This window comes from Phyllostomus hastatus, unplaced genomic scaffold (genome assembly GCF_019186645.2).
Source record: "Phyllostomus hastatus isolate PE091 unplaced genomic scaffold, TTU_PhHast_1.1 phas_scaffold_555, whole genome shotgun sequence".
Lineage (NCBI taxonomy): Eukaryota > Metazoa > Chordata > Mammalia > Chiroptera > Phyllostomidae > Phyllostomus > Phyllostomus hastatus.
The window spans coordinates 10,937,056-10,958,273 of record NW_025334036.1 but is presented as its reverse complement, the minus strand read 5'-3'; the positions used below and the strand labels follow the sequence as shown (position 1 = coordinate 10,958,273).

The 21,218-nt window shown below is 56.1% G+C and overlaps 1 protein-coding gene across 2 annotated transcripts in view; it reads left to right on the top strand.

The window, feature by feature from the left end:
• PCSK6 (proprotein convertase subtilisin/kexin type 6) overlaps positions 1 to 21,218 on the top strand; it is a 131,268-nt gene that overhangs the window by 30,044 nt on the left and 80,006 nt on the right. For both annotated transcript variants that reach the window (XM_045824937.1, XM_045824936.1), the window contains exons 2-6: positions 7,182 to 7,286; positions 15,365 to 15,475; positions 15,848 to 15,991; positions 18,065 to 18,141; positions 20,357 to 20,445. In XM_045824937.1, the coding sequence (XP_045680893.1) occupies positions 7,182 to 7,286; positions 15,365 to 15,475; positions 15,848 to 15,991; positions 18,065 to 18,141; positions 20,357 to 20,445 (526 nt within the window). The remainder of the gene's footprint in view (positions 1 to 7,181; positions 7,287 to 15,364; positions 15,476 to 15,847; positions 15,992 to 18,064; positions 18,142 to 20,356; positions 20,446 to 21,218) is intronic.

Sequence of the window (21,218 nt, the reverse complement as noted above, 5' to 3'; positions counted from 1 at the left end):
TTTGAAGTCAGAGCCTTTTAGATATTAAAGTTTGCACTTTAAATGTTGCGTTCTCCGGGACAATAATCCCTTTCATGTTTTTCAAACCTGGCAGCCTCCTGACCTTCCTCAGCCAAGCAGCCCCAAACTGCAGCCCAGCTCTGGCCCGCCTTTCTTTCTTTTTCTTTCTTTCTTTGTTTTTTTTTTTAAAGACTTTATTTCTTTATAGAGAGAGGGAAAGGGAAGGAGAAAGAGAGAAACATCACTGTGTGGTTGCCTCTAGCGCGCCCCCTACTGGGGACCTGGCCCACAACCCAGGCATGTGCCCTGACTGGGAATCAAACCGGTGAGCCTTTGGTTCATAGGCCCGTGCTCAATCCACTGAGCCACACCACCAGTGCCCTGGCCCCTCTTTCTGGGGAGCCCTAGAAGGGTCAGCAGGAACAAAGTGCCCCCCTCTGCCCCCCACCTGGTTCCTTGGGTGCTCAGTTCTTGGATCCACGGTGTAACCACCCTGCCCCGGTGTGCTGTGCTCGGCCATTGGTGTCCAAGGTCATGGTCATGCTTCACTCCACGCACAAACTGACATGCTGACTGCTAAGAGCAGATCTTTTAGGCACACCCTAAAGCTCCCTTCCCATTTTCCAGATGAGGCTTTCTGGGGAGAAGGCTAGCCCCCCCCCCCCGACATGTTTTGGGCAGGCTGCACAGTGGGGTCAACGTGTTAAAATTAGTCACCATTATTGAATGCTTGGGACCGCTCATGCAGAATTGGCGTGTGGGCTCTTCTAGAAGAGTTCTGGAGACCTGGCAGGACTCCCCATCACGGGGTGCCTGCCGGGGCCCTGTCGGCATTGGGGGGTGGGTATCTTTTGCAACTAGAGATCAAACGTATCACAGAGCAGTTAGTGGGCAGCCGGGTCGCCTGGTATGAACCCATCCTCATTATCCAATCAGCTGCTTGCTGGGTAGGGTGTAGTCCGGGGGCGGGGCCGGGCCTCAAGTGACCTGTGACCCCAGAGGTCATCTGCCCTCAAAATGCACCCCTCGGGCTTTCTGTCTTTTTTACAAAGACCTCATGGGTCCTGCGCATGTGACAGGAGGGAAGGGCACCATGACTCTCAGAACCAACGTGCAACTCCAATATTTCCCACGTGGAGTTGGAAGATGTTCTCAGAGAGGTGGAGGGGGCTTTGCCTTCGGTTCCAGACCACAGGTGTTTGCGCTTTGTTTGGGAAATGGCAGTGGCAAGGATTCTGGTCACTTTCTCGGATGATCATTAAAACATTCTTCTTCTTAGAAACGTTTGAGCCCTGGCCAGTGTGGCTCACTTGGTTGGAGAGTTGTCCTGTAAACCAAAAGGTTGTGGGTTTGATTCCTGGTCAGGGCACAGGTCTGGGCTGTGGGTTCGGTCCCTGGTCGGGGTGAGCACGAGAGGCAACCGATCGATGTTTCTCTCTCCTATTGATGTTTCTCTTTCTCTCTCTCCCTCCCTCCTTCCCCCCTCTCTAAAATCAATGAGCATGTCTCCGGGTAGGGATAAAAAAAATAAAACCAAATAAGTTAATTCCTAAAAAACATGATGAACAAAACATCAGATATTTAACTCAAGTCAGGTTCCAACATGGCTTCGAAAGGCACTGTGGACTCTCCAGTCCCCCCTGCTGTCTGGAGCAGGTCCCCACCCACTGTCCCGCTGACTTTCGTGACCTCGGTCCCTGACAGCACCGGTCAGTTATTTTGTGACATGTCCCTCTGTTTGGGCGTGTCCGCTGTTTGCAGGGACGCGGTCCCGGCTCCGCACAGGCGTGATGGGACTCTCGGGAGCGAGTGACGCGGAGCTGTGACTGCATCGGACCGTGTGGCCCACCCTTCGTGCCCCCTGCGGCTGGTGACATTCCTGTGGGTCACTTGACCGAGGGTTTTCTCTCAGCCTGGATTCGCACAGTAAAGCTGCTTTTTTGCCCGTTTATCGTTAGTAAATACTTTGGGGAGAGGCACTTCGAAACTATGTCAAAATAGCTTATTCCTGTGAAACTTGGAATTTATCATTGATTATATGGATGCATGGTTTCCTATTTCATTCGTGGGTCATAAGCTTGTCCAGTGATTGTTTATGTCGATGTGCAGCTTGCCCCCAGTTTGGTCCGGGGGTGGGGGCCCTTCAGGCCACCTCCGTGTCCTGCATTTCGAGAATTTTCTAGCTCTTTCCTGCTCTCTGCCCAAATGTGGAGTCGAGGTCTCTCTGGCACGTGTCTGCCCTCACCCAGAGGTCGGCCGTTGCTCCCAGGAGCCCCAGGTGCTTGCAGCGGGCCCGTGGTATGTAGGAGCCACACCGTGGGCTCAGGGGGCGGCTAGCTGCTGTTGGGGTGTCCCTGCCCGCAGGCCTGTCCAGTGGGGGGTAGCAGGGCTGTCTGTCTGTGTGCACACATGTTTATTTCTCTACCTATACTGGAAACTAAATTCAAGAGGAAATATAAGTCCAGTCCAGCGCCACAGAGTTCTTCCTAATGTCCCCCTTCCACACGCCACTTTCTTGTCCAACATCTGATACATCCCGTTGCCCTGATGTATCAGATGATGTCACCCCGTTTGATCAGTCCCCCCGTGGTGGCCAGTCTGCCGTGTGTCCTGTCCTTGCCCACCCATGTGGACACTCTCCCAGCCCTGCCTGGGCACTGCCACCCAGAGGGGGCCCCCCCGACGTGGGACCCCATCCCAGCAGAGACACCCTCAGCGGCTCAGGGTCACCCCGGGCCTCCTGTTCTCTCCCCCTCCCACGCCCCTGAAACCAGGCTCAGCCCCACGTGGTGGCTTCTGTGCTGAATTCTTTTTTCCACCAGGAGTCTTTACTGTCAATCACAATGAAACAACAATGAGTACGGACGGGACTGGGTTTAGAAATCTGGTCAAGTGCCTGAATGCAGACCTCTGTGAAGGAACCTTTAACCAGTAAACGGTTTAAACCCAGGATCTTCCGAGTAAAGATTGTAGACTTTTTTATGGGACTGTCTGTGCATGTGAAAGGTATCGGCTGAGGCCAGGCAGATAAATTAAATGTCCCCATCTGAAGCCGGACCATTTGGCTTCAGGGAAGAGAAAATGAAGTTTACTAAGTAAAAAATTAAAGTTGTTTTTTTTTTCAGGAATCTGTAGGAATTGGAGCAGCTTTAATTGCATGCTTTGGGTGAATACGTGTTGAGGAAAGAAAATTTAGGAGACTCGGAAATTGTGCAATAATCTTAACTCGGAATTATAATTATTGCAATAACAGAATGTTGTTATGTGTGTATGTAACCAAAATGGGAAGCAGGGTTTTAAAAAAATTTTTTAATGCTTTAAAAAATAACAACAAACTGCCCATTCTCTCTCGCTGGACTTTCTTAATTATAAACACCAAGTAACACAGGGCTGGCTAAATATAGGTTCAGTGGCCATCCACCATATATTTATAACTTTCTTCAGGCGGAAGTCACAGGAGCGAGGCAGAATTCATTCGGTGTGTAGGTTTTTTACGGGCTCTAATTAGCCATGTTTTTCTTCAGCAGGCCCACGGGGATCAATAACGTTATATAACTGAACTCGGGTGCCCGTGACTTTTGCTCAGAGACTCGTCCCCGAAAGCCGTGGCCCTCAGACCGAAGGCTGTGGAGGCTGCCGGCAGAATCTGTTTCGGCCTCGGGTGGGTGGGTGGGTTTTTGCACTCAGAAGGCTCCTCTGCAGCCCGTTCATTTCTGAGACCTTGAACTGTGACCCCTGGAGCTGCCTGTCAGCTGTTCCCAGGAGGCAGGTTTCGCTGTGCTGGCCCCGGAGGTAGGGGCGGCATCTTCCTGGACCGCCTCAGCAAAAAGTGTGTGCTGAGCCCCAGGCCCCGCCCCCACCGCAACCCAGCTTGCTGACACCGGGGCTTACAGACCCACACCCGACGCTGAGGTCGAGACCCTTGGAGGGTTGCGTGGGCTGGGGGCGGGGGGCGGGGGCCTTTGGAACGATCGCATGTCCACTGGGGTGGGTTCAGCCTTCTCACCAGTGACTTTGCTACAGATCAAATGTGATGAATTAGTTGGGGCTTTCCTCCTCCGTTCCCTGGGATCTGCAGGAAAAAAATGCCGTGTCATCTCTTTTTTTTCCCTCAGGAAGGCGGGGTGTGACCCCTCCGACCCCACACCTGACCTGCATAAGCAGAGGGGTGATTGGAATCTGATTGCATTCGTCTTTACTGGAAAAAGAAACCCAACATGACGACTAGGCAGATTCTTCCCGTAAACGCCCTGGCCCAGGCTTCTTCCCACCACACTTTGCTCCGGCCCCTTCCGGGTTGGGTGTTGCCGGTTTTTTATACTCAACCCCACCTGCGACCCCCGAGAGGCTTCCTCACCACGGCCTGTTGGCTGCCATGAAGGAAGGGTTCTGGGCCCTTTGGATGGCGTGTAGAAGCCGTGAGCTGTCATAGCCACATGTGGGCAGAACTGAGCATGGGTAGTCCAGGAAGGCTTCCTGGAGGCAGTGACGGCCAAGGTGATGGTTTAAAATGAAATGGGAGGTTGTTGTCTTGTTGGTGGGGGGTGGCCGACATGAGCAGGCTCAGGGGTATGGACCCCTCACACCTGGCAGCATCCCTGGAGGACCGAGACGATGCAGATGGGGCCGGGCCTGGCTGTGGAGACCTTCACGTGTGCTGTTCAAGCACACAGCTGGGCTGGGCAGGGCAGTGCGGTGGTGCAGAAGAGACCAGGAGGCCAGCAAGGGTCCTGCCATGATCTAAGCATGGCGATGGGGCTCCCTGCACGGGCGGGGGCGATGGGGTGCAGCCAGCTTTGAGGGCCGTGCAAGAGGTCGCTTCCAGAGGGTTTGGTGGCGCTGGATGCGCACAGACACAGTGGTGCTGTGCACCAAGACGAGAGACTCCTCGGGAGGAAGGACAGACTGGGGAGGAGGTGAGGGTAGCAAAGTGACGTCGACCCGAGGGTGGTGAGGTCACGTGGGGACATGCACACGGGGTGCTGTTGCCCCCCGCCCCCAAGGTCATCTCCAGGAATAAGGAGGCGAAGGCAGGGTATGGCCTGGCCCCGAAGGCCTCGGCATGTGCGTGGGACCCATTCCCGGAGGAGCCGGTGCTGCTCAGAGCCTGGAAGGCAAGTGGAGACCGGCCAGGCAGGAGAGGGAGGAACAGCCTCCTGGCAAGGGCCTGCCCCCTCGGGGTCGGACCTGGTCTCCGGGAACAGCTCGGCGTCTCCGGGGCAGAGGTTTCCAGAAGCCACACGCCCAGCAGCAGCCCCGATCTCTGGAGCCAGCAGGACGAGGAGATGGCCAGGGCCCTCAGCCTGCAGGATCCTATTGAAGTCACTGGGTAAAGGCGGGCTGCTTGGCCACTGGCGTGAGAGGTGGCCGGCAGACCCCGGGGTGATGGCTGCAGTGACGTGCTGAGTGCTGGCGTGAATGCTGCCCAGGCTGTGTCCAGGCAGCCCCGGATGGCCAGGACTGGGAGGGACTTGAACGTCAAGGCAGACGTCAAATCAGGACATGGGTATTTCCTCACTGAAAGGGCACCTTGGAGTTAAAACGAGTCCCGAGTCTGCCCCGACTTTCCTGTCTAGTCTTATGGTCCCAGCTCTTGTCAGTTTGACCTGGAAGTTGTACTGAAAACACGGCGATAATCCCAAACCCGATTTTGTGCATCTGCACGTCATTTGGTGGCAGAGGCTGCCCGTGGGTGGGATGAGGAGGTTGCTGGTTTGGGATTGGGAGCTCTGAGTGTAACATTGTACATAACCTCCTCCCCGGGCCTCAGTCTTGCCATCTGTAAAATGGGGCCGCCTCTGTGGTTCTCTCCCAACCTCCAATCTGTGACTCAGGGCCAGAGGGCCGTCATGAGTGACCCTGCCTGAGAGTGGGGGTCCCCTAACCTGCCATCTAGCCCTGTTACCTCAGGAAGGCACCTGGAGATCTTGAGGCTGGTGGGCCGTCTCTGGACACACCTGCTTTATCTTCCTGTGGAAAGATGTGCCAGTGGCCGCTCAGGGCATCCCCACCCCCCAGGCCTCTGCCTGGCCGGGTCAGCTCTACTGGCGTCTGGTCACCGCAGACAGAAGGGCTGTGAGCGGGGTGAAGGCAGCCAAGTCCGTGCTGAGTTAGGTAGATTTGGGCTCTCCTCACCTCCACGGGGCACGTGGAGATTGGACAGGTGAGACGCTCTCCCCCGAGAGGGCACGTCCCGTGGTGATGACGGAGCTGGGCAGGGTTCGAGCCCGCCGCATCCGACTCGAAACCCACGCTCGTGATCGCTCCACGGGCCTGCTCTGCAAGACCACGCGCCCCGAATTCACCCACTGGTCAGAAGGTGGAAGAAACCATTAAGAGGGTTGAGGCCGGAAAGGCCCCCTTGGAAGTGTATGTTAACGCGTGGCCCCTCTTCCTTTGAAAAGCCCGGCGTGCCCAGGGCGGTGACCCACTAGCCACTTCGGACCGCCTGGGAAAGGGCCAGAAACGGCTGGAGGGCCATCCGACCTGAGCGCAGGTCGCCGAGACCCCGAGGGGCCGCCCCTCCCCTCCCGGAGGCACGGCCCCGTGACTTCTGTGTGCGTCACGCAGCCCCCATGCTGCCCGCGTCCGCAGAAAGGCCGGACACCCCGGGGGTTTGAGCGTTCTCGCCTGACCTCCGCGCGAGTCCCGAGCAGATGGCCCTGCCTGTTTTCTTTGGCTTCCGTCCGGCCCTGGCGCGTGGGTGTTCATTCTTAGATATTCCGGTTTACCCGTGGGGTGGGGTGAGGGCGGGGGGGACCGGGTCTGTTTACAAGCGAATATTTCGGTGCAGACCTGACGTGACTCTGACTGGGCTACGTGAAGGATGCTTGACCCGAGATGAACACTCCTTCCTGCCTAACAAACTTGGCCCCGCGGGTCCGGGCTGGAAGCTTCGGTCAAGCGTGTGATTCCTTGGCATACCAAATGTTGTTTATCCAAAAAGCAGTATGTAAATCCACCTGCACGCTTATAAACACGGGGCAGAGGCCAGCGATGGGGTGGGTGGGGGGGGTGGTGGTGGCCGGGCCGGGGCGGGGGCGTGCTGGAGGGGGTGCTTCCTCTGGCAGCAGAACGGCCCTCTCGGAGAACGTTCCAGAAGGTGGCTGTGGGCTGGGAGGGTTTTTGCAGCTGTTTGTGGGACCGGATGAGCCAATGACATCCTGCTTCTTGTCTTGCAGATCGGAAGCCTGGAAAATTACTATCACTTTTATCACAGCAAGACCTTTAAGAGATCGACCTTGAGTAGCAGAGGCCCCCACACCTTCCTCAGAATGGACCCCCAGGTATGGTCTGCTCCCTGGGCAGGACGTGTCCCCCCCAGGGTGTGTCTTCGTCGGCTTTTCCCCTTGGGTCTGTGGCTCTGGAAAAGGCAGGATGCGGGTTTCCCATATCTTCTCTCGACACAACGAGACGGCCGTGTAGCGGCGTATCGGGCTGTCTGGGTGTTCCAACGTGTGCATCCCTCGTCGGACTGGAGAATTTAAATTCTCGATTTTAGGCGGAAGCGACAAGTGAGCGACTATAGATTGGTTGATACTTTCAGTGTTTAAAAGTCAACCACGTACACGTGAGTCACAAGAGATAAGTAGGTGACTCCTCGCCCATCAAGGCCAGAAGGTGAGGCAGTTCAAGGAAGTGTTTTAGTCACCAGTTAGAGATCGGGCAGATGGATGTTTTTGTGGTGGTGAGGAGGAGTAATTAAAAGTTTAAAGGAATTTTAAAATTTGGGCAGTGAACTTTTTCTTTTTCTTGAAGAGTTCATGCGGTGCACTGACCCGGGTAGCTCAGTGCGTTGGGCATCGTCCCACAAACCAGAAGGTCGCAGGTTCGATTCCCAGTCAGGGCACATGCCTGGGTTGTGGATTCGGTCCCCAGCTGGGCACATACGAGAGGCAACCGATTGATGATTCTCTCCCCCTCTGTCTCCTTCCTGTCCCTATTTCAGCTGCTCCAGAGAACACATATAAATCAAGTGTCCATGGAGGAATGGGTTGTTGGTGCCCCCCTCACCCCGAGCCACCACTGACAACCGTGGCTCCTTTCACATCCACAGAGCTGGGGGTGGGTGGGAGAGACGGTTTGTCCCTGGACACGGTTCTGGAATCACCCTTCTCCGGCGCGTCACTCGGCGTGGTTCTGATTTGGACTCACGAGGCAGTGGTCCCTGGGGAAGCACGTGCATGTAAGGTCTCGGATGTTCCTGAGTTCAAGTTCATTGGGTGCGGGATGGGGGTGGAAGGGTGGGGGTGAAGACAGATAGAAGGAAACAGATCTCAAACACGAAGCTAATCCCTTTATTCCTGCGGAGCAGGGAAAGGAGTTTAACATTGATTGAGGGGCCGTGGCGTGGTTGGGCCCTTGAACGCACCTCGTTTGCCCCGATCACACGGGGTCTGGTTAGCCCCACGTGTGTTCATCGTGGAACTCGAGGGGATGTTTTCCAAAGGGGCTGGAGTGTCTTTTTGCTGTCGGAAGCAAACCACGTTGCCACTGGTCATGCCCACAGGAGGGGGTCCCGGGGGAAGGGCAAGCAGACCCGACGCCTGGATCCCTGTCGCCAAGAGGAAGGGAATGCCGGGCAGAGAGCAAAGGCCGAGCCCCCCCAGAATTTGGGGTCTGAGAGGCTGCGAGGCGGGGCTGAAGCTGGCAGTGGGCCACCGTCTGTCAGAGTGTGGAGAAACTCCCGAAAGGGAGTCGATATCGCACCCTGCCCCCTATAAGAACGGTCTGTCTGGGGAAGACGACACACCATTCGCGTGTGTCCTTCATCTGAAGTCTGCGGAGTTATGACATTGTCACCACACAGAGAGTGACGACGAGGGGCCAGCCGTGTGCCTGGGGAGTCCCCACCCCCCAGCGCAGGCCCGAGAAAGGGACAGTGGCTTTCCTGGTCCCCTTGGCCCGAGGGTTCTGAGAACTAAGTTCTTCCTCAACGGTTAGAACCAAGGCAGAATTGAAATGGAGGCCTCATGTGCATTTTTCGGACACACTTTTTGTTTTAGTGGCTCGGTTTTAGAAATGTGAAAAGGATCCAAATCCAACGTTCTTTCCTCCCTTCCAAAAATAGTGATTATTGCCCTGGTTGGGTGGGTCAGGAGGTTGAGCGTCATCCCGAGAACCGGAAGGTCACGGGTTCTATTCCCGGTCAGGGCGCAGGCCTGGCTCGCCGGCCAGTTCCCCGGTTGGGGGTGTGTGAGAGGCAACCGATCAGTGTTCCTCTCACACGTCAATGTTCTCCCTCTCCTCCTCCCTCCCTTCCCCTGTCTCTGAAAAAAAAAAATGCACTTGTGCACCTGCTGGGGGTGTGGCCCTGTTCCCTGGGGGCGGGGGATGTGGAGATGCCCATCAGCGGGAGCAGGACCCGGAGCACGTAAGGGAGATGAGAGGCAGGGTGAGGGGGGCAAAAAGTGTTCCAGGTGGGAAGGGAGGGCCCCTCAGACCTGCGTCTGAGCTGCCAGGTTCATTCATGTTGAGTGCGTTTAAAGTGCCCTGTTCCCATTGGAGTGTGCGGGTGAAACGTTCCCTGTAATCTCTGCCTCCTCGAAGGTTGGGGATGAAAGCGAGGACGGACTCCCTAGGCAAAGGCTACGGCAGTTATGTTTTCTCTAATGAAAGTCCCCTTTTCGGCAGGGCTTCCTAATAAGCTCTTGGCAGGGTCCCTATCAAAGCATCCTGCCAATAAAGAAGAAGGGAAAAGAGAACAGTTTGTTCATTCCCGGCTGCCCGAGACTTCCCCCGGACTGGCCCGGGTGTCTCTCTCAGTTCTAATTAAACGTGTAGCCCCAGGGACAGCGCTATAGAGAAGCGAATGCCTCTGCTTAAATCTGCCCGGTGTTGACACAGACCAGGTCATTCTGCGGCCCATTGGACTGATAGTTCCTCCGCCTCCTTGTTCTGATTCAATATTGGGCAAAAGGAGCTCTTTTGCAGAAGTACTTACTGTTATATTCTGTGTATATGTGTGTGTGTGTCTTTTCGGTGTTAAATATATTTAGCCCTGGTTGAGTAGCTCAGTTGGTTGGAGCATTGCCTCATACACCTAAAGGTTGAGGGTTCGATCCCCGGTCAGGGCACATACATATGTTATGGGTTCAATCCCCGGTCAGGGAACATTCATGAGGCAACTGATTGATGTTTCTCTCTCACATCTGTGTGTGTGTGTCTCTCTCTTTTTCCCTCTTTCCCCCTCTCTGTAAAATCAGTAAACATATCCTCAGGCAAGGATTTTTTAAAAATGTGTTCATTAATTGTTTTAAACAGTTTTATTACCTTTCCTCAGTCCAGGACGTTTTCCTACGTTAGCCAAGCCTTTTTGGGACACGTTAGCATTGGGACAGCTGTGTCGTGAATAGGATCGTGACAAAGAAAAGGTGATTTAACATCACGGAGAGCCTTGCGGACACGCCAAGCCGCCCATAAGTTTGGAATGACCCAGCTGGAAATGAATGTGATAGGGCTCGGGATAAAGTTCAGTTGAAGGCGGATAGTATTTCATTTTAATGAGCTCCAGCCCGCCCGGTCTGAAAGGGCCCTGATAAGTGATGGAATTTACAGCCCACCCCTCGCGCCCATAAACGCTGATAGAGTGTCCATTTGTGCAAACGAAATGCCAGAGGGAGAGGAAGGCTTCAGAAGGCGAGTCCCACAAATGTCTATGAAGCACTGTGTGTGCCGATCGGCACCGGAATCGTGCGCTGGTTTTCCTTACGTTCTTAATTACCTTTCCGTGGGTTTTTTTGTTTGTTTGTTTGTTTGTTTGTTTGTTTGTTTTTAGCGTTTTGCTGCAAGTGCTTTTTGTTCACCGGCCCTTGCCTTTGGAGAACAGCCCGGCTGTTCTGCACGCACCGTTATCAGTCTCGGGGTTTTTCCAAGGGCTGTCATCTAAGCAAACTGAAAGCATTTGTTTTGTTAGCGTGTTCTGTGGCCAAACGTCGGGAGAAGGGTGGATGTGACAGGCGCCCCGGCCAATAGCTTCCCAGGGCTCGCGAATTTTTTTTAAATGACTCGTTCCCATTACTCGGTCCAAGCTGGCTCGACGTCCGACGTTGCTGCCGGCGTCTTCCAACCCTTACATTTTCGGGTGATGACTCTGGCCCAGCCCTTCCCCGCCCTTCGCGTCTCGGCCAGATCGATGACAGAAATAGAAAGAGAAAGATGTCATCAGGCGGTGCCCTCGGTGGCTCCTTCGGGGCCTCGGTGGCTGCCTTCGGTCTGAGGTCTTGTGTTCACGCCGCGGTTCTCAGAGGTCGGGGAAGGACCTGCAGCCCCAGGGCCGCAGCGCTGTGTTTGGGAGGAAGGGACTTCGCCCCCAGAGTGTAATCAAAGCTCAGGTTTCTGTCCAGCGGTGATGCAATGTTGAGGCTGATGTTTCCATTGACCACAGCTGGGCTTGGATTGGACACTTCTGTGTGCGAGAACCCTCGGGAATGCAAACAGACAAGGCCTTCCTGGCAAGGACAGGCCCAGAGACTGTAAGTGACCAGTCTGATCGTGGGGTGGGTGAACTGTGCGCCCCGGCCGGGGGAGGGGCAGGCCAGAGCTGCGGCCCAGAGACCGAGGGGCTTGCCCACGTGGGGCCGGGGAGACTCCCGTCTGGCTCTTCATGCTTTCAGCTCTGCCCCAACGGGGGCTGGTGGCATCGTGGCTATCGGGAAGGGGTGAAGAGTTTGAGTTCGGACTGTGCTTTCAAAGCCGATGGGTTACTGCTTCCCCAGCATGACTGGCAGTCCCACTTCCACGCCATCGCAGAGTCAACGTATCCTAGGCGCGAGGCGCCACCTCTGACCCTGTCTCTGCACCCTGTGACCCGAGCAGCAGCCCCCCTCCCCCCACGCTTGTCCCACCACCGGTCAGCTTCCCCTGACCCAAGCTTCCGCCCTCCCTCACCGGCTTGCTGCGGGCATCCTCGCCCCCCAAGTCGACTCTCCACCCTCCTTAGGGACGCTGCGCAGTACGAGTGTGACGGTGTCATTGTCCCCTGGGGTGTCCTACCCCACCTCCCAGTCCGTCCTTGGTCCGGCTCCCCTGTGTCTCCTCCTCCTCGGGTGACGGGTGACGTTCGCTCCTTCCCCTTCCCCACGGTCTCCATTCCCCACGCCCTCCCGGCCGGGCTCATCCAGCTCTGCCACCAGGCACCTGGCTTGGAGTCCTCGGCTTGACACCCTCTTTCCAGCAGTCGTACGTGTCTGTTCTGGACGGGTGACATTAGTAACATTCGTCTTCCCCCTGGACACCAGGAGCCTGGGCAGGGTCCCGTCTGCATCCCGCTCACGGCCCCTGTCTCACCCGGCACAGCGCTTGGCCTGTGGGAGTGGCAAGGGCAGGGAGCATCCGGGACGGGCCGCCGTGTCCAGCACCCATTCCGCGCCGACCACAACCACGGGAGACGCCGTCTCCAAGGGTGTCGTGGTCACATAAGCCATTTAAAACCTCGGCCCTGGCTCAGGCTGTGATTTAAACCTATATCCGTCTCCTAGGCCTCCAGCGCAAACAACCACAGGCTGGGCGGCTACGGGTGGCAGAGACGCGTTGTCTGACCGTTCTGGAGTCCAGGCGTCTGAACGCAAGGATTGTGGGACACCGGCCCCCGTGAGGGCTCTGGGGAGGGTCCGTCCCTGCCTCCTCTGGCTTCTGGTGGTCCTGGGCTCTCCTTAGCTTGTGGCTGCATCCCTCCAGTCCCTGTCTCCCCGTCCACAGGGAGAGCTTCTCCTTCAGCGTCTCCAATCTCTATCCGCCTTTCTTTTAGGAGGACACTGTCGTTAGCCTTAAGCCACACTCAGGTTGTCCAGCAGGATCTCATCTCAAGATGCTTAACGGAGCCCCAGCTGGTGTGGTTCAGTGGGCAGGGCATGGGCCTTCAAAGTGAAAGGTCGCTGGTTTGATTCCTGGTCCGGGCACATGCCTGGGTTGTGGGTTCGGCCCCCAGTTGGGGCACCTGCGAGAGGCAACCGATCCATGTTTCTCTCTCGCTCTCCCTCCCTCCCTTGCTCTCTAAGAACAAACTATTAAAATCTCTTTTAAAATTGTCAAGTCTTTTTAAAAAAATGTCTTTGTAGTTGTCTGTCATGGGGAGCGGGCTGCCCCGGAGCCCCCACCAGAGGGGGAGCCCCAACTTCTGCTGGGGACCCCACACCACACCCCCTCCCTCAGAACGGTGTGTTCACATTGAGTTTCGCCCCAGAGCCCAGCTGTGAGGGGGGCGCCAGGAGCTCCACACTCCTTCATCCCCCTCAGGGATGACTTTGTGACTTCTGGCAACATGCTTCCCCACGCCACCTAACTGACTGGGGGAGAGTCACGCCCTCGAGCTTTGAAGAGGAGAGTTCCCCGTCTTCTCTGAACAGGGAGTGTCGCCTAGCGGGCAGAGCAGTCGGAAGGCCTGGGTGTTGGGGAGACGTGAGGTGAGATCCCGGGACAAGACGGACAGGGAGGAGGGGGGCGCGGGGAGGGGGCGGAGAATGTGCCAGGGGGCGTGGCGCCATTAGCAACTGACGCACTGCCCTGTTCTGTAGCAGCGTGCTTAGCAGATGCAGAAATACTGTCCCGGGTGTTGTATACCAAGCAAAAGCTTTCTAGTTCAGACGGCCATATACGGGGAACTCGCAAAACACCATCGGAGGGTGTGAGGCACAAAATATCTCGCTGAATGGTTTTGTTTCCCACGGACGGATCTGTCAATCGATGGTGATTATCAATGAACGAGGCCTTGGGGCCGAGGCTCGTGTTGGGGCCGGATCCGAAACTGCTTTTGAGCTCTTTGTGGTGCGTCTGAGGAACCTGATCTGCTGGCATTTTCTGGACACGTGGGTGGTGGGACAGGTGGCCACACTTCCGTCTGAGCCTTCTGTCCTGTTGAAGAGCAGAGGGGCCGTGGAGGTCGGTCCCCACCAGGGGCCGTGTCTGGGGCTGTCCTCCCTCAGGACGATGTGGGGAAGGCGAGGCTGAGAGCTCTGAGCAGCCACCTTCCCCTTCAGCCCTGGCTGTGCCTGTATTTTCTGCATGGGGTGTCCCCTACATCCCTACTGGCAGCTGGGATGGCCATGGGGCATGGTCTGGGGTCACCAGCCTTTGGTGGCCTCCAGGTCACTCTGACCCTCACTGCCTCCCTCCCCCTAGAGGTTCCCATCCCCCCTCCCTTCACCTGCCCCAGGATAAGGGAATTGTTCACCTACCCCTTACCTATTCAAAGTGGAAAAATACTCTCCCAGCTTGAAATTCTCTTACACACACACCCACAATTAGTACAGCCCTGTACCAGGCACTGATGTAAGTGTGTAATATATGCTGGTCTTTGCACCAGTGCCCCCTTATGACAATGCACAGTGACCCATTGTACAGATGGACAAACCGAGGCCAGCCCGGGGAGATGAGCTGCTTGAGTCACAGCTGGTCGGTGTGAAGCTGGGTGTAGAATCCAAGCAGCTCGGCCCCTGGGTTCCTGCCCTTAAATATCCTTTATTCTGCCCCTCAAATGTTTTTCCGTGGTTGTGAAGGCAGATCATTCTGGTTTACAGAAATGGATAAAACCCTGCAAGTAATTTTTACATTTTAAAATTCGTAATGTCACCAGTAAGGAATTGCCACTATTAGTATTTTGCTGTTTCCCTTTCCAGGATGTTCTCGATGTATGTTTCGGTATCCTGTTTCCAGTGGCTGCTAAAAATCCCAAAAGGTGGATTATCCAAGTTTACTTATTCCTGTCCTCACTGGAAAACACCTTGCCTCTGACTTCTGACTTCTGACTTCTGCTTGACTGGTTTCTCTCCTCTCTCGTTATTCCTTTCAATTCCGGTGAGCAGGGTCAGCAAGCAGCGGACAGTGTCACGAGGTCTTTTCTCTCTCTCTTTTTTTAGTGGCATTATCTCACAGTCCAGAGTGGCCCTGTTGTCCCCACCACATACACAGATGAGTTCTCATCTTTCCACCAAAGTGGTGGCTTTGAAGTGGAAATGTCCCCTGGGAATGTCCCCTCGCAGGCATCTGCTAGGACACGGACCTTCATGAGAAAGCCACCTCCTAAAATCAGGAGAGCGCTTTTAGAATAGGTTGTGGGGGTGGGGAGGGCTGCGGAGCTGGGCGGGAAAAGGTGAAGGGATTAAGAAAACAAAGAAAGAAACTCATTGACACAGAGGACGGCCTTGTGGGTGATGATGGTGCTGACCAGGGAGGATAAAGGGGGGACCATGGTGATGGGGTGGCGAACCCACAAGACAACACACAGATGACGTGTTCCAGAGCGGTATACACCGAAACCGATGTGATTCTATGACCCCGTGTCATGCCCCATACATTCAATACAAACTAATAAATAGATAAAATAAAGTATAATAAAATAAACTGTAACCGCATTTCTCCCTGACAGGTGAAATGGCTCCAACAGCAAGAAGTGAAACGCAGGGTGAAGAGACAGGCGCACAGTGACCCCCACACCCTGAATTTCATCGACCCCCTTTGGTCCAACATGTGGTACATGGTGAGTGGGGCGTGGCCTGTCGGGCCCCGGGCCCTCCGCTGCGGGGCGTGTTTTGGGGGCAGGTTAATCCCGCCCCCTCCACACAGACTCCACAGACTCACGTATTGCACCTTGAGTGTAAACCACCGCTTTCACTCTGGGCGGCCTCAGCTCTCTTGTGAATTTTTAAAAATTACATAAAAGCCCCTGGGCCCCCCACCCCCGGGAGGGGAGCCCCCCACCCCACACACCCAAGGCTTGCGCTGTCCTGGAACGAGGGGAGAAGGGGCGGCGCTGCCTGCCCTCGCGCTCGCGGGCGTCAGAGCGCCCCCGCGTGGCCGCGCCCGGGGTCTGCTCTGGGTCGAGAGCGACCCAGTGTCTCTGTGTCTCCAGCACTGCGGGCACAAGGGTACTCGCTGCCGGTCGGAAATGAACGTGCAGGCGGCGTGGAATCGAGGCTACACGGGGAAGAACGTGGTGGTCACCATCCTGGATGACGGCATAGAGAAGAATCACCCCGACCTGGCCGGCAATTACGTAAGTCCCCCGTTGGATGAGACCTACCTGCTCGTCGTTAAGTAGACACGGCTCAGGTTGGAACAGCGCGGGTCCCCCTTATACACGGATTTTATTTTCTCAGGAAATATTGTCCTTGTGTTTTCTTTGTGACTTTCCGAAGAACTTTCTTTCCTCTAGCTTACTTTATTGTAAGAATACAGTATATACCGTATTTTTTGGACTATAAGACACACCTTTTTTTCCCCTTGCTTCCCCTTCCTTCCCAAATTTGGGAGGAACAATGGTTGTTAATGCTGCTGTTGAGTTCTGTTCACATTTACATTGGTGAACTATTATGTTATTTATGTTATTAAATATTTTACCCCACTTTTTGCTTCAAAATTTGTTTTCCTATTTGACTCCTCTAAAACCTACATGTGTCTTATGGTCCAAAAAATACGATAATACACTTACTTACAAAATGTGTGTTAATCAGCAGTTTATGGAATTGGGAAGGCTTCCAGTCATCAGGAGGCTGTTAGTAGTTACATTCTGGGGGAGTCCGAAGTTATACACGGAGGGGAGGGAAGACAACTTGAGCAAACAGAACAGAGAAAAGAGGGGTAACTCACGGATATGGGCAACAGCGTGGTGATTTCAGGGGAGCGTGGGGAGTGGAGGGAGGTGGAGGAAGGGCTTGGGGGGGATAAACGGTGCTGGATGGAGGCTAAACAAATACATAAATGAAATAAAATTTAAAAGGAAGGTTATACACGGATTTTCAACCGCATGGCGGCCAGTGACTCTAGCCCCCACACTGTGTAAAGATGAACTGCACAGTGAATTGTCCCCCTTATTAAACTGGGCAGAGTGGAAAATCATACGGGGGGCCGTGGGGGGAGGTGGAGCTTGTGAGACAAACTTTCACTTGTCGCCCTGAACAAGGGGTGGTTTTGCCGGGGGGTGTGGACACATGTTTGAGGAGTCACACATACTTGTAGGACTGGATTCTAAAACGCTCAGAAGCGCATCCCACCAGGGTTAACACACAGGCTGTGGACCCTAAACCAGCCGGGCGCCTGTGCTGGCCCTGAGGCTTAGCAGCCCGGGGACCTGGGGCAGGTGGCCTCGCTTCTCTGTGTCTCAGTGTCACCGCCTGTCCCATGAGGTTACTCACGGGACTGCTGCATCGTAGGGTCATTGCGAGGGTTAAGTGGGTTCTTGAGTGTTAAGAAGACAGCCTGGCACAGAGTGAACATGATCAGGGCCTTCCACAGTCTCGGGAAGTGGGGTGCTGACGTCGGCTCGTCCGATCGGGTCTCATCCCTTCGATAGGCAGAGAGGCAGGCAGCCCTTCAAAATGCCGGTCTCAAAGGCTCTGCCGGCAACGCCAGAGCGCCTCGGTCAGACGTTTTCAGTGGAAGATATAAAGTTACAGGAATTCTCTGATGACAGGTGTAGACACCAACACACACACATTAGGGATACAAGACCCAGGAAACTCTGACGCGTGCTAGGGCGTGGGTGAGCCTGGGAGACGCTGTGCTACGTGCAACAAGCCAGGCACAAAGGACCACTGTCTGACCCCACTTCTCCCGGGCTCCAGAGTCGTTGTGGTCGTAGAGACAGGACCGAGAACGGTGGTCAGCAGGGGCTGCTGGAGGGGAGGACCGGGAGTTAGAGCTTCACGGGCGCGGAGTGTCAGCTCCGCACGGTGCCCTGTGGATAGACAGTCTGTGGGGGCAGCCACACAGCGGTGCAAAGGCCCTGAGGCCCCAGGACTGTGAACTTGGCCTCAGTTAGGATGGCCAGCTTTGCTCTGTGTGCATTTTACCACAGTGAAGACATAACGTAAGATACAATATGCAGATGACGCCTCACGGACTTGTACACCCGAAACCTATATAATTTTATTGACCAGTGTCAGCCCCATACGTTCCACAAACAAGGAAAAAGGAGAAAAGAAGAAAATATGCACATGTAGGAGGCGATGGGTGCCGTGACGGAGGAGCAAGTGGGGGTGTTTCTCTGTGTTCCAGTAGCGGTGTGGCAATAATTTAGAGCCGGTCTGTGGTACCTGTGCCTCTCTGCTCACCAAGTTTCATCCCCTAGGATCCCTACGCAAGTTACGACGTCAATGGGAACGACCACGACCCGTCTCCACGCTACGATGCCAGCAACGAAAACAAGTATGTCCCAGGGTCCCCCCTGTCCTGGCTTCCCCGCGCCCACGCCCTGCAGCCCCCCCACGGATGGGGTCTGGCAGGTGTCTGGGGCTCACCCAGGGGCCAGGGGCCAGGCCAGTACAGCCCCCAGGTTCAAGGCAGCCTCTGGGACCTTAGCCTCTTCCTCAGGAGTGTCACTTCTGCTGCTCAGCTACACCTGGATGCTGGGTCTACGTCGCCCCTGTTTCCCGCCTCGTCAGAATATTTTAAGAGGAAAACCCTTGCGTCTAATGTTCTCCGTGAGCGGCTGAGGCAAACATCCATTTGGCCAGTTGGGGCCCACAGGTCACGTGACCCGATGAGGGTGGCAGAAGGGGCCTGAGTGATGTCGGAGAAATCGGGGTTTGGATCCCACACCTGCGATCCCTGGCTGAGTGGCTGGGTGTGAGCAGGGTCCCTTTAAAAGCATCTCTGGGTGCTAGATTCTCTTCCGTGGACAGACTGCTCATGACTTCCCAGGGGTGGGGGTGGGGACAGCGAGGTGCCAGGTGAAGACCACGCTGCAGGTGGTCTGTCCCCAAGGGCTGTCATCGTCACTCTGCAGATGCTGACGGTGGGGTCCAGAGAGACTAGGTGACCTGCACCCTGCCCACCCCGGCAGCCCTGGAGGTGGAATCCAGTTTTTCGAACCTTGTTCTGGGGCTTGATCTGCTGTGTCCTTGTCCTCTCTCTGTTAGCACGCCCCACGCCCTGAGCACTGAGCATTCTTCCAAACACATGTAGAGGCCAAGAATAAAAAGCCCTTTCTTCCTCCCCTGCTCTTGACATGATGCCAGCCAAGGTGCGTCCGATCAACGCACTTTTCGGTGGATTCAGTTCTGAGGCTCGGAGACCGGCGCCTGCACAGTGCTGCTGCGCAGGAAGGCTCGGCTGGCCGCTGTGGTCACCACCACGGGCTGCAGAGCTCCGGGACCTGCAGAGGCCTGGCCGGGGGCTGCTGGGGCTGCTGTGCCTGCCTCACGTCCCAAGGTGCCCTTCCCATGCAGCAGGGAGCGTGCTGGGGGTGCGGGGCGCCTCGTGTCCCAGCCGCACGGCCACAGGGCAGCGACAAATGATCCAGAAACCAGGCGGTGACCCTTGAAGGGCAGGATTAATCCTGGGTGAGGCGCTGAGCTCCGTGCCTGCCTTCGTGACCAGCCCCGGCCGTGCCTGCTTCGGGCCCGGAGGAGGAGGAGGAGGAGGAGGACCACAGATGAGTCCCTGCCAGGGGCTAACGCGCAGGCCAGGGCTATTTTTAAAGGTGGTTTTAGATTGACATCCATGCGGGAGATCCCCCGGGGCTGCTTCTCAAAGAGACGCTGTTTAAACCTGCCGGTGTGCTGGCCTCCGCTGGAGGAATTGACCCGCCCGCGGCTCACTGGAAAATGGGGTCGTTCCCGAGGAAAGCAATTTGTTTTTCTGGTCATTTCTTCAGAGCCCCCTCGGCTGCTGCTGGGCGTTCGATTGGAGAGCGTTTTTCTTCAGCTCCTGCTTCATGGGGTGCAGAGGACGGGAGGGCCGCTCGAGGCGGGGCCGGGGCGTGGAAGGTGCACCCGGCCCCACATGGGAGATCTCCTTTTGTTCTGCCTTCCCTCCTGTCTGCCCGGCAGGTGTGGGTGCTGCACCTGTTCGTGCCAAGCAAGGTGTTGTCAGTCGGAGGGGTGCAGAGTTTGGGAGGAGGGGGGAGCCAGCCTTGGGGGTAGGAGCCCCCAGTCCGACGTGGGGTGTGTAGAAACAGATGACCTGAGGAAGTGCTTACCATTTTCTTTCTTTCTTTTTTTAAGATTTTATTTATTTAGTTTCAGGAAGAGGGGAAGGGAGGGAGAAAGGGAGAGAAACATCCCTCGGTTGCCTTCTGCATGGGCCCCAACCAGGGACCCAGGCATGTGCTTTGACCAGGAACCGAACCCGTGACCTTTCCCTTTACGAGGTGACTGTCAACCCACTGAGCCATTTTCAAGGTGGCAGGAAGGCCTTGCCGGCTTGCAGGCGTGGAAGGGTCAGGGCTGCCCAGGGCCGTGCAAAGCCTGGCATGATGCTCCCGCCTGGGGTTATGGGGACAGGAGGGGCAGGAAACAGGCTTTTGTGTCATTCCTGGGCATAGGGATACAATGGAGGCTTCTGGCGGAAGACCCAAGTGATATACCGATTCACCAGAACGGCTGGGCGGAGCCCTCACGTCCTTCTCCCTCGGTTTCAGGCACGGGACGCGTTGTGCGGGGGAAGTTGCTGCCTCAGCCAACAACACCTGCTGCATCGTGGGCATCGCGTACAACGCGAAGATCGGAGGTAAGGCCCAGGGTGGGTGCGCAGCCTGGAAGCTCAGGGGCCTGGGAGGGCAGTGGGGGTGTCCCTTTCTGCACGTTCCAGCCACTGCACCCTCATGGGCCCTGGCTGGCTGTGTCACACCCCGGGGTGCAGAGCCTCTGGCCCCCTGAGCCACACAGCCAGGCGGCCCCCGGCCCACAGTGACGGGGCCTGGAGGCAGAGGGCTTGCTCACAGTTTTGCCCGAGAAGCCTGCACGGGTCCCATGAGAAAGGCACCCTCTCTTGTACTTGTGGTCCTGCCAGTCTGGCCACTGTGTCCCCTCTGTCCCCCAGACAGCTTCTAAAAGGCCTCGTGGGCTCCCTCCTCCTCCTCACTGTCCCGCCGTGGATCTGCCACTCTCCCCACGGAGTTTACAGACTGAGGCTTTGCCCAGGTCCCAGCTCCCGCTCAGGCCTGCCGGCACCCTTGTCCTTCCCCTGCCCCTCAGCGGTGGTCACAGGAATTTTGTCACCGTGTCCACCACACACGCCAGGGCTTGTCACGTTCTCATGACCCCCAGAGCCTCTCCCTGCCTCTCCATTGGGCTCAGTGCACCTGTGGCTGTGGCCTGGCCAGCTGTGCCCCGACCCCAGCTCTGCTCCATGAAGCACTGCCCAAATCTAGCTGCTCCTGCCCCCACCCCCTCCCCCCTCCCCCCGGGTCTCAGTCCCCATGCCCCCATTCGCCAGGGGGGTTCAGCCCTTCCAGGCCCCTGACCCCAGCAGCCTCTGGCTCTGTCGTTCAGCTTCTCTGT